We start from the raw sequence: 13,672 nt of genomic DNA on the forward strand, positions 1-13,672 counted from the left end.
CTTTACATGTTACTGATTTTTATTTAGCATTTATTATTCATCAATATATGAAATATTTTCATTGATCTAAGATCATTTCCCTCAAAATGTAATTAATTATTCGAGCAGATAATAGATGCATGTGGCACAATATTCACTCCCTTTTACTCCTTTTCTCTGCAACACTAACTGCTAGGGAATGCTTTTGACAGACCAATCTATTTCTTCTATAAATAAAAGGGAAAGTTATTAAAGTGGTTAATATAGTTGCTAGTACTTAGTATTCAGTACTCTATATAAATGGTCCTATTCCCATCTTAGTAAGAAAACCAAAACTTAGTTAAGAAATTGGCTTGAGGTTACATAGCTGATAAGTGGCAGATTAAACACAGCCCCCCAAATGACTTATTTTACAACCAAGCACAAGGTATTTGGTACTACAAATGAATAAAGTTTCTCAGTATAATTCAGATGTTGTGAATTGGCTATCCTGGGGCTTGTTTTCCCTGGAACAACCAGTCTCAGGGTTGCTGAGACGACAGACTGCAAACATGCCTCTCTCCTCACCCTGCCATCCCATTCTCACTACTTGTCAGCGCACCCTTCTGTTTGGTTTTATTGGAATCTGTATTTGCAGGACTCACAGAGGTTATGTCAACACAAGCAAATCATTTTGTGAAGGAGAAAGTCATTGCGATAGTTTGGGCTCCTACCTTTACTATTTTAGTGCTTGAATTTTTTGATTAACCGTATCACTTTTTTCTTTCCAATTTAATGAATAATAAACTCTATACCTAAATTTACTTTTATAGGGAAATATAAGAATCAACTATGTCAGGAATCATGAAAGCCACTTAATCTGCTTTATTCACATTGATTTATTGATATTAGATAATGAAATATGGTTTTATCTATTTTAAAATAGGGCATAAGTCCTATTTTAGGCCAACTGTACAAAAAATGGCTAAAGACCAAAAAAAAAGGCTACAAATAGTATTACTAATAATAAATATTAAAAATAAAATAGTACTATACAAACAAGTAACATTATTTTAAGATAATTCTTATGATTCTAATGTGAAGGATTTTTTTGTGAATTTCAGTTCTATTGTTATACGGAATGACAATTTAAAAATATTGATTGTAAGCTAAATCTATAAAGTACTGTTCAAAATTAAGTATGCTTATGAATGCTGTGATTCCGTTTAAGAACAACCTAGAATGTGTCTCTGTGTGTGTGTAAATAAATTAGCATACACATACTTATTTACATGCAAATACATGAGAAAGCAAATATATGACATTTACTAGCAGGTGATCTTGGTTATATACCAGAACCTAGTATATTTTGCATTTTCCCCCATATTTGAACATTTTTATATACATTAAATTATTATTTATCAACTCAAAAATATTTGTGGTAAATGTACAAATAGGACTAAGATTAATTACTACTGTCTCATTAAAATGATGATCTGTTACTCACTAATCAGTCAAAACTACACTTTTTGTATGTTATGCTCAAACACACAGAGTTATATTTTTTCATAGGGAATTTAAAAAAGAAATTAAGAAAAGGGAATCTAAAATCTGTACTTAATCTTCCAAATTAAATTTGCAGATGTAGAGTAAAATAAACTAGGAATAATTTTCTAATGCTCTAGAAATGACAATCAAAAGAAAGAATTATATTTAGGAAATATAAAATGATGGAAAGCATAGAAATACTCCCCAGTCAATTCTACATGTAACCTAAAATGGTTTGAAAGCTTTATAAGGGGAATGAATCGCTGATCTCAGATCACTTCGGAAGTGACGAAATGAGCATTGGTGACTCTCTGAGTCTAGGAATTTGGTCAAAGGGACAAGGGCTAAAGGTCCAGACAGGATCAGCCTCGGAGGATGCCACTGTCGGAGCGGGTACTAGCCTGAACCCCAGACTGAGGACTTTACTTGTGAGAGCTAACTCTCGGTTGTTTGGGTAGATTCAGATTCTGACCGGAGATACCGTTCTCAGTGGATCCACCTGAAAGACTGACTGCACAGAGAACGTGGCAATTCCTCCTTCAACAGGGAGCTCTCTGAAAAGCACATGAGATTTCGTTCTGCCGGGTTAGTCCTATGAGAAGCTACCCAAGCCTGAGATTTTCCGGCCTTGAACCTCTGCGATTCTAAAGCGCACCACTCCTGCAGTTAGTTGGAAGAGTGATTGTTTCAGAGGATTGGAAGAACGATGCTCCGAGGCCGATCCCTCTCGGTGACATCCCTCGGTGGGCTTCCCCAGTGGGAAGCTGAAGAACTTCCCGTGGAGGACTTACTGCTCTTCGAGGTTGCTTGGGAAGTGACCAATAAAGGTTTGTACTGGTCCTGAATGTGGGTATTTGACAGATTGCTGAGTAATGCAGATTAGGAGAATGAATTAATGAAATGAATTGCCAGTGAGTTAGGAGGTATTCAAGCTCTTTATATAAGTTTACATTTAGCTGTGTCTATTTCAACAGGCAATGAAAACTTAGACCTGTGTGTATGTGCTGAAGGGAGAAAAAAGTGAAAGTATTCCTCTTTGCCAGTGAAAGTGCATTTAAATTAAAATTTGAAATCCATGTTATAGCAAAATAGAAATAAAAAGGTTTTTTTACTTTTTAGGTTTTATGATTTTTTTCCAGCAGAAAACAGAATTTTGTACTTTATTTTAGGAAGAACTGTACCTGGTCAGGACCAAGTAGAAACTTTAACTGCGTATGTTGATAGCAATTATGTGAAATATTTCAAAAATGTTTCTAATAACTCAAGATCAGCTTGGGATTAAAGTTTTAATTTAGAAGCATCTCAGAAAGCATAATATTCTTAATAGGAGCATAATATTGAGCTCCTATTAAGTGTAAAACTAATTTTTCAATAATGTATACTTAGAAATTATAGAATAAGAAAGGAGATGAAGTTGAGAAAATGAAAACATTATACTAATAAGGCATAATCTCATTTGCGCTGGATTAGAGAAGGCAAAATGAAATACGAAACCTCAGTGATTTTAATAAGAAAGATGTGTGTAAAACTAAGAAAAAGGAATTTCTTACGGATTGATTGATATTCTCTAGTTTAAAAGTGTGAAGACTATTGAGGGAATATTATTAAGAAAAAGTAAGTTTTGAAGGCTGAATTCTTCAGGGTCATGAAAAACCAAGCAAAGCGATTGATGGCTGAAAGAAAGTGGTAACTTGTGGAATTCAGACTCTGGAATGAAAACGTGAGTATGATACATTACTCCCTTTTGGCTAATTGGAGCCAGCATAATCTCGGAATTATATCTGACATCTGTTCAGACATTCACTTTATGCTAATTGTTCAAAGTTATCCTGTATATGCTTTCATAAAATTCATAAAATCAGAATTAAAAATCAATTCTGCCTGTGTAGAAATGCACCGAGTGGATGTAAGAGAACAAAGTGAGGAGGATGCAAAGAGGACAGAACCCTTATTAAGGAGAAGTGAAGTATTTTATAAATATCTGTTTTTAAATGTTCTTTCTTCCAGTCTCAATGTTTTTAAATATGCACCATGTTCCTGGGAACAGAGCCATCTCTGTTACACATTAATCTCAGATCGTGCCTTTAAATAAATGTTTGCAGAGTAGGCAGGCACTCAAAAATAGAGCTTGTTGCTGGTAAAAACTGGAGGGATTTGTTAGCACCAGGGAACAAATGGTGTTCAGAGTATGTCTGCATGAGTTCCAGCACCCGAGCACAGAGCCCTTTCATCTTCCCTCTGTTCCCTCCACCTAGCAAACCAAAGGGAACGCAGTCTCCCAGGGCTGCGCGCACTCTGGGGCAAACTGTCATCCGTGGATCTTGTATCCTGATGACATGCATGCAGATGTCAGGGCCTGGTATGGTGCCTGGTGCATAGAAATTGCTCAGAGGGATTTTTTCCTTTTATTTTTTTAAAGATTTTATTTCTTTATCTTTAGAGGGGAAGAGAAGGAGAGAAGTATCAATGTATGGTTGCCTCTCGTGAGTCCCCTGCTGGGAACTGACCTGCAACCCAGGCATGTGCCCTGACTGGGAATTGAACTGTGATCATATGGTTTGCAGGCTCGTGCTCAATCCACTGAGCTTCACCAGCCGGGGCTGGATTTTTCCTTTTAAATGAAGGAATGAGTACATTTAGTTTCAACCTCCACAGTGCCTTTGATACTTATTTTCTCTCATTTCCTGTGACAGAGAAAGGGAATGTTGTTGTCTCAAGGGGTGACCCACCCTGTGATTTATCCAAGTTGATATCATCTCCAACATATCTTTATTTTAATATCTATTCGAATAGATGATTCATGAATGGACAATTATTGTGGTCACCGCTCACAATGGGTTGACACCATAGTTTCTTTTTAAATTTTACTTTGAAGTTGTATTTCCTTCTGGTTCATAGCCATGACATGAGGCAGGTTAGAGATCACCAGCCCAATCCTCTGTTTCATCGATGAAACAGACATCTGCAGGCATTAATGACCAAGTAAATTACAAGGTTGGGACTGGCAGTTAGGTCTCCTCTGAGTCCACTTCTCTGTTCAATTATTGCACAAGAGTAAGCTTGAAGCACCTACTGCCTAAGGAGATTTTCCATAGATGAAAGAACACAGGGCTTGTAGTCAAAGATCACAGACTTTGTTAAAACTTACTGAATATCTGTTTCTTCATGAATGAATTAATGCAATATGCTTCAGCCATCTTACAATGATTTGTGGTGGCAAACAAGAAATGTATTTATATCCAAGAAAACAAAAGATCTCTTTGAGAGGAAGAAAAATCCTTAGCGCCAACATTTTGCCAACAAACAATGAAAATGTATAAAATATAACAAATGAAAGAGTCATAATTATATTATTGGATGCTAATTTTCAGACCTCCGGATAACCTTTTTTTACTTGTTCATACTGCCCTTGAGTTTATTGCTTTTATTCATTCTTCCATTTATTATTATCATCCACTTATTATTCAGTAGAGATCATCAAGTGTCTATTAGATGTCAGGCACTGGGAGATGAGGAGCATAGAGTTTAACGACACAGAATTGATCCCCACTCTTCCAAAATCTACAGACTTGCAGGAAGACAGGCATTGAACATGCACTTTTGGTCAAATGTGGTGAGTGTAAAAAAAAAAGTACAAAGCAGTGCTCAAAGACTGCTTAGGGTGTGGGTGTGTTTGCAGGGCCCGGGCTATGACTACATTGGGGCTTGAAACAAACCTCTTACTACAATCCTTTCTCCCACCTAGACTTGCCCAAATCATTGTAGATTATGGATCACTTGTCATGTTGAAGGTATTTAAGGTCATTAAAAAGAGTTTAATGGACCTTGTCACAAATAATGAATGCTAATGTACAATGTATTCATCAAATGTGTATGTTGGATCATTCATGATCAGACTGGCTTTGGCTTGGAGTGATTCCATGAGTCAGTTTTCAAACACAAAAGCAGAAAGTGGACAAGAAGATATGGAACAGGGTTGCTACAATCATGGGTGACACAGTAGTTTGGGGTTGAGCTTCCTCTGCCTGGTGTGGATGTGCTGTGGGCTGTCAGTGGCATCTCAAACTACACCGCATGAAAACCACAACCTATGGAAAAACCATGCGTGGTACACATACGGCTTTAAGAGGATCCTTGCTCTCCCCACTTCCTTTTTATGCAGACTGCCATGTCTGAACCCCTCCCGTATGGCACAAGGGGTCGACACTGTGGTATAATCAAGGACGGGCGTGGATGTGGTCTGGCTCTAAGCGCTCACCTCCTGCTGCCTGAGACTGCGGCTGCTTTGTTTGAACCCCAGACCCAGGAAAGTGCTGGGGGCACAAATATTTGTTGACCACCATCACCAGACGTGTTTATTTTCTCATTTTACCAGCCCTGCTGCTTCAAAGAATGATGTTCTCATTGCATAATGACTACCCTGCTTCTGTAACTGTGTCTTGAGACAGAAGGATCAGGGGATTAGCCATGCATGCAGAAGTCGTAGGACTTCCAAATTCTGTAACTTTTCAACATTTAAAAATAGTGAAGATACTCCTAATTTATATGCATATGTAAAATGCCTCCTTTTGGCTGTTGTCCATATTCCATACTGCTTTGAAATCCTGGTTTTAGTGACATCAGCAGTGTTTCTAGCGGAGAACTTGGGGTTGTAGCTACCTCAATGACATACTTGCCATGGGGGCTCATTTTCTAGTTCTTGTGAAAGGCTTGGTACTTTGCCCTCATACTAAAGATAGCTCCCAGGTTGTTTCAGAAAAAAANATTGTTTGCATATAATATTTACATTTTGGAAGTTACATTAGCTCTTCTGTGTTATAATTAATGAATCCTGTTAGCATGATATAGTAGTATCAACATTTTGTCTTATTTCTCAAAAGGCAATTTACCAAAAAGTATATTTTGAGTGGCTCAATGATATACTTGCCATGGGGGCTCATTTTCTAGTTCTTATGAAAGGCTTGGTACTTTGCCCTCATACTAAAGATAGCTCCCAGGTTGTTTCAGAAAAAAATATAGAGATCAATAAAATCCAAAGTACATGTTTGATACTCTGGTTTCTCTTCAGATCGTATAAATCTTTCGCCTTCACCAAAGTAGGTGTTTGAAAGTGAAGAGTTAGTCCAAATTCAGTGACCTACACTTTGGTAAAACAATAATTCATTAAAAATATGTGTTGGTGAACCTCTGGTTTAAAGCTCAGATTAGAACATAGGAATGGCCTTATATCTAGGCTGTCACACTCACCTCCAATTAGCATGCCAAGAGAGGAGTTTCTGGTAAACAGAGTAAGAATCAATGGAAACTAGTTGGCATGTAGATATGGGAAGGACAGAGGGAGGTTAAATTGGAGCTTGGGCATATGAACTTCAGTAAGAGCTCGCCTCCGCAGAAGAGACGTCTGGAGGGAGAGACTTATTTACAACCAGCCCTCAACCAATATAGGTTGGACTTTTATTTTTAAATTTTACATTTTTATTCCTGATAGACTGTAAGGACATAGCCATAATATTTATAAACACTGTAAAGCTACTTGGGGACTATCTATATCAAGCCTGAAGTCCTCAAATAGGAAAAAGAGGTAGCAGATTAATTAACTATGTTTATCTTTACATTTGAATTCCCAAAACTAACCATATTTTTTCAAATAAAAAATATCTCTTCTCCCTTATGTCCTTTAGCAAATAAAAATGTATTCTCATTTACTCAAGTGTATTTGAATTTGAAACACATAATGCAACAAACAAGGATGTTCTAAAATCTCTGGGTGAGATACATAGTTGAAAATTAAAGAGATTTCAGAATAGAAATGTAGATAAGGCATTTGATACATGTGTGCCCTCAGAACCTGATAATATATCCTCCCTGATAAGATAGAGAGGAAGGAGACAAGTCAGCAGAAGGGGCAAATTATTTGAATAAAACATATATACTCATATATACATACATACATACACACATAAGCTATATATATATAGCTTATACACATATATACACAAATTTGTGTGTATGTATATATAGCTTATATATATTTAAATCTGTACTAAAGTATGACACACCTTAAAGAAAAGTTCTTTTTAGTTGCTTTTGCAAACTATTTCTTTAAATTTGTTTTTCCTCAAGGAATAGTTTTTATGCTTTATAACATTTTCTGGAATTGGGGGAAATATTTAGGCATACTTAACGTTGGCGTCAATTCCTGTAGACTCAAGTTCACTGCTGAGTGGAGAGGTGAATCATGTCTGTCCTGCCCCAGTGCAGGCTCCTGTGGGAGGTGCAGCTCTGCCTCCTGCATTTGTGCCCCTGTCCCCACCACCTGCCATCTGAGCTGCTATAGAGCCCTCGTTATCAGACTGCTCTGTCAAAAAGCCTTTTCTTTTTTAAAATTTATTTATTTTAATCATTGTTCAAGTACAGTTTTCTGTCTTTTACTCCCATCCCAGTCCAACTCCCTCCCATTTCCACCCCCCTTAGTTTTTGTCCATGTGACCTTTATACTTGTTCCTGTAAACCCTTCCCCTTTTCCCCTGAAATCCCCTCCCCTCTCTCCTCTGGTCACTGTCAGTCTGTTCTGTATTTCAGTGTCTTTGATTATATTTTGCTTGTTTGTTTGTTTTGTTGTTTAGGTTCCTGTTAAAGGTGAGATCTTATGGTATTTGTCTTTCACTTCCTGGCTTATTTCACTCAACATAATGCTTTCCAGTTCCATCCATGCTGTTGCAAAGGGTAGGAGCTCCTTCTTTCTTTCTGCTGTATAGAATTCCATTGTGTAAATGTACCATAGTTTTTTCTTAAAAATGAAGTTTTTAAGGATAATAAGTTTATGTGGCTCATATAAAAATTGTTTGCATATAATATTTACATTTTGGAAGTTACATTAGCTCTTCTGTGTTATAATTAATGAATCCTGTTAGCATGATATAGTAGTATCAACATTTTGTCTTATTTCTCAAAAGGCAATTTACCAAAAAGTATATTTTGAGTGGCTCAATCTTAAGGAAAAATTCACAGGTGGCCATTTTATCTTTTGACCATAGATTGAGACCATCAATCAGATTTATTATTTAAAATCTAAGCTACTGGAATAAGAAATTTAATAGTTAGAATAATTATCAAAGCCTATATCCTGATGAATTAAAATACCTTATGGAAAACTGTAGTAAAAAATAGAAAGTTTTTTTCTCAATTAAAAAAATTGCTCTTGGAAATGTAGTTGAAGATTGGTGCTGGAATCTGTATTAGCTTTGGGATTTCCCACAGAATTTCTTGAGTCGTACCCTTGTCTATATAGCTCAGAGCACAAAGTGTTGCTCAAGAAATTGATCCAGACTATTTTCATTTTCTCATATAAGATGATCATTTAGAGCCAGCACAAGAAATAGCCTCAGTTTACCGAAAATCTTCTTCTTGGCCCTTTCTCTTCCTCCTACCTGGTTATTGCACCTCAATACTAAATGCCTATTAGTCTTCGTTTGCACACTGTTGCTCCTCCTATTCATGGCTTCGTTCTAACCCTTCTTTCTGCCTAAAAAAATTATTCAACATGATATCCACCTGCCTTATTTCTTCACCCTTTTTAGCACTTATTCAAAGATTACCTTTTTAATGAGGCTTAGTTTTGAATACTCTTCCTACTACCTGCCCTTTTCCCTGAGCTGAACACTATTTTACTTCCATAGGACAGATGAGCTAATTGAGCCTTCGGTTAAGCGAGTTAGATTGTTTAGTTTAATTTGGTTATAATTTTTCTACTTTATAATATCCTCCAGCATAATTTTCTACATGCGGACATGCTAGATCCAAAGGTATATGTATTTTTCAATAGTATATATATTTTTGGCTTTGTGTTTTAATAGTGGTGGCCACACTACCAGAGGGGAAAATGTGATATGCCATATGAAAATTTGTATTTGCATCATTGTGTTTGACATGGGAGCTGGGCCAACTGTTTCCCCTCAAAATCCATTAGCTGTTTTCTTCCTGGAAGAAGTACCTTCACTTGGCACCTTAGAAGGAAAGCATCTCTTTACCTTGGGAGGCTGGCTCATGATTTTAGCAGTGGCTGTTGCTTGTATGTACTTTAGCCCCTTCTTGGACTGCTGTAGGAGAAAGGGTGAACTGTGACTACTGCAGCTGAAGGCACAGGGAGTGACAATGGCTGTTTGCCCCTACTTTGACACTTAAATGTTACTTTGTCACTTAAATGTGGATAGAGCATTAAACCAAGTATACTGCATTCCAATGGTCCCTTCAGACTCCTTTGAAATGTGGGTACTATTCTGCTGTTGCCAACCTGCTGCTCTCTGATTGCACCCAGAAGGGGCTTTAAAATACGCATGAATTGAATGAAGAGTTACCTGCTTGATAGTGTGTGTCCTTTAAAAATGTTTCCTTAGAAAGTTAAATAAACCCTTGTGCTTAATAGATCCTGAATACTTACTAAAAAATGGAAACTCACTTCCATGCCTTTATCATTTAAAATGAATTATTAACCTGAATGATAAGAAAACATTTCTTTTTAACAGTTGGTGGCATCTATACTGTGATTCAGACAAAGGCCAGAGTAACCGCAGATGAGTGGGGAGAAAATTATTTCCTGATTGGTCCCTATTTTGAGCACAATATGAAGACTCAGGTGGAACCGTGTGAGCCTGCAAACGAGGCTGTTAGACGAGCAGTGGAGACAATGAACAAACATGGCTGCCAGGTAAAGGCACCTGACTGACACTTCATTTGACAAGTCTCAGCAAACTGGGATGGGAAATCAGGCCATTTACGTTAACTCACAAGAGAAGACCGGCCATTCATCTACTAAGGAAAAAGGAGCAGGTTTGTGAGAAAGATGGTGAACTTGATTTTAAATAAGTACATTTTGAGGCATCTTATGAAGACCCTAGGAAAATGTCTAGTGGTGTAATAGGTTTGGAGTTCAGTAGAAGGCATAGGGTAAATATATTTCTGGGGAAGTCATTTGCGTCTAAATTGTGGTTGATGTAATTGGTGTTGATAGCATTATTCAGTGGAAGTTTATGGACTAAGAGCAAAAGTTTTGAGCCAAACCTTGGGATGTCAATGTGAGAACATCTACGCTAATAGAAGTCCAAGATGGCAAAAGTAGAAACACAGATAGTGCTATAGAACAAAGGATGTCCAAATCCTAATCCTCAAAACCTGTGAAAATGTTACCATATATAGCATAAGGACTTTGTGATGTGATTATGTTAAGGATCTTGAGATGAGGAAATTGCCCCGGATTATCTGGGTGGGCCCAGTGTAACTGCGGGTGCCCTTGTAAGAGGAGGCAGTGAAATCAGAATTGAAGGCGAGATGTGACAATGGACGCAGAAGTTGGCACTGTGAGCTTTGAAGGTGGAGGAAGAGGCCACGAGCCAAGGAATGCAAGTGATCGCTAGAAGCTGAAAAAGACTAGAAAGTAGACTCTATTTTAGAGACTACAGATGGAATGAAAGTCTGCTAACATGTTCATTTTAACCTACAAAACTGATTTTACACTACAACCCCCAAACCTGTAACATCATTAATTTATGTTGTTTTAAGCCACTATGTTGTTTTTTAAAGATTTTATTTATTTATTTTTTAGAGAGAGGAAGGAGAAAGAAAGGAAGAGAAACATCGGTGTGTGGTTGCCTCTCATGGGCTCCCTACTGGAGACCTTGCCTGCAACCAGACATATGCCCTGACTGGGAATTGAACCAACCTTTGGTTCACAGGCCTATACCAAATCCCCTGAGCTATACTAGCCAGGGCTTAAGCCACTAGGTTTCTGATGATTTTTGCTATCACAACAAAAATAGTGATGTCAAGACAAGGGAGAAGTGAGTTTCAAGTAAGAAAGAGGAGCTAAATCAGCCAAGGATTGAACCAGGATCATTTTGGTTTAGCAGCATTAAGATCATTCATGGTAACCTTATTAAATATAGTTTCAAAGGAAGGAGAGGTAAAATAAGATAGTAGTGGGTTGAAGGAAGGAAGGAAGGAAGGAAGGAAGGAATTAATTAATGGTGAATAAAGTGTATAAAAATTGTGGGTATGAGTTTTTCTATGAAAAGGAAAGATAAATAGTTTCAGAGTGACACGACTTTGAGAATTAGTGTTGTATTAAATATGAGACCTGAGAATATGTATATGCCAAAAAGTAGTATCTAGGAGACGGGGAGGAGGTAAAAGTCCAGAAGAAGTGGATGATTAAAGAAAGCGAGGTCACAGAGAGTGCGAGTGGAGGATCATTCCCACTCGTGGGAGAATCATTCCTCCCTGCTTTCCCTTAAACAGGGAGTACAGGACGAATGCCAATGGAGGGAAGTTAGTGCAGAATTCAGTATGGTCTCATTCAGTGTTTTCTGATGATATTACTGGAGCAGGAGTTAAAAAGGTCACCTTAGGAAAGTTAGAAGACAAGTGTTAAAATAAAAGAATTTGAAGGAAGAAGTTCTAAAAAGCGTTCAACCGATAGGTGAAAGGATTCCTGGGCCCTTTTGATGCCTAGGCATGACTTTTGGGTGTCACAAACATACACGACTGTGACTTTCTGCAGCAGCAATCAGCAGCCTGAGTGAAAGTGCGGAAAGTTGCGCAGGTGGAGAGTCAGTGTCGTTTGTTTTCAGTATTTGCGCAATGGGGCAAATTGGCAAACGTCTTGGAGGTAATTGCGCAATTGACTGAATTAATGGTCGAATTGATGGACAGTCATTTTGAAGAATGTAATAGAATTAGACTTTGAGCTGCTATGCTAGATTACCAAGATAATGTATTTTAGGAAATATACTTAAGATTTCTGGCAGCCACGATATCGGGAAACACTTTGAGTAACATTTTTTAAATAAGAGGAATAAGAGGAATCATACACATTTATCAACAGGAAAAAAAAAACCTTTTTCTGGCAGGAAGTCCTGTTGCATAGAGGAAAATACAGTAAGTGACAGTGGAAATTATATCCAGATACAAGTTGTTAAAGGTACAGAGCAGTTTATCTATGACTATCATAAAACACATACTGTGAGATTAAATCATAAAACTATGATGAGGTCAAGGTCATAGGATCAATGACATGATCTAGGTACTGTTTTTTTTTAATGACCACTTTTAGTAAGAAGCAGAAACTTCTTAGATGAGTGGATGCAAGCCCATTCCATCTTCAGGCTCCAATACCAGACATTGGAGGTATCAGATATTTGTGTATCACTATGGTTTTCTGGGTAACATATGTAATTTGCTATTGAGTTCTAAATATAGCTTACATCTTCTGAGCACAGACACCTTTCCTCCCTTCCATTGCCTAGCATGACCACGTGGCTCTGTGTTCTCTGTACGGCAGGTACACTTTGGAAGATGGCTGATAGAAGGAAGTCCTTACGTGGTGCTCTTCGACATAGGGTATTCGGCTTGGAATCTGGACAGGTGGAAGGGCGACCTCTGGGAAGCATGCAGTGTCGGCATCCCTCATCTCGACCGAGAAGCCAACGATATGCTGATATTTGGATCTTTAACTGCCTGGTTCCTAAAAGAGGTACGGTTTACTGCACAGTCAGACAACCGAGGAGCAGCACCATCGAATTCCGGGCCCAGCATTGCCAGGCAGTGATCCCGTGATCTTTAGATGAAGTGAATTTTGAGGTGATGCCATTACTGATTGTCCTAGTGCTTTTCTGAGAGACGATGCTCAGCATTCCTCAAACTACATACCAACCTTTAGAAAGGGTAATATTAGTGCTTATTTATATTTACGTCATGTCAGGTTTAAAATGAATTATGTGTATAAAAATCCACTTACATTGCCTGCTACACAGATGGTACATAATATATATGCCAGAAAACAGAGTATACATCATGCACTATGCATGTGAATTCTAGAACCAAGGGAATAGAAAATGGCTTGAAATATCTGGCTTCTTTATGTATGAATACTTGTGTAACTGCAGGGACTTTTAGATGTTTTCATTACTAAGTCAGGGCTGGTGTGATCCCAGCAGGCGCTAAGGAACCTGTAGCGGTGAAATATCCCATAGGTGGGATATTTTTTAAAAGAATAGTGAAAACTAGTCTTTTTTGAATGAGCCAAGCCTGCACTCTTCTAAGTCCTCAAAGCATGGCAGTAAGAGTCCTTCGCCTTCTTTGTAGCACCTCCAGATGACGCTGCCTAACCTAG

At 37.8% G+C, this 13,672-nt stretch overlaps 1 protein-coding gene across 1 annotated transcript in view; it reads left to right on the plus strand.

Annotated features, from left to right (window-relative positions):
• The first annotated feature begins 1,838 nt into the window (after positions 1–1,838).
• The window catches only part of GYS2 (glycogen synthase 2), a 41,650-nt gene continuing 29,816 nt past the window's right edge, over positions 1,839–13,672 (plus strand). Inside the window, exons 1-3 of the mRNA XM_037033804.1 lie at positions 1,839–2,333; positions 10,032–10,213; positions 12,842–13,033. Coding sequence (XP_036889699.1) covers positions 2,213–2,333; positions 10,032–10,213; positions 12,842–13,033 — 495 coding nt within the window. The 5' untranslated portion in view covers positions 1,839–2,212. The remainder of the gene's footprint in view (positions 2,334–10,031; positions 10,214–12,841; positions 13,034–13,672) is intronic.

This window comes from Sturnira hondurensis, unplaced genomic scaffold (genome assembly GCF_014824575.4).
Source record: "Sturnira hondurensis isolate 20B ecotype Veracruz unplaced genomic scaffold, ASM1482457v3 Scaffold0021795, whole genome shotgun sequence".
Lineage (NCBI taxonomy): Eukaryota > Metazoa > Chordata > Mammalia > Chiroptera > Phyllostomidae > Sturnira > Sturnira hondurensis.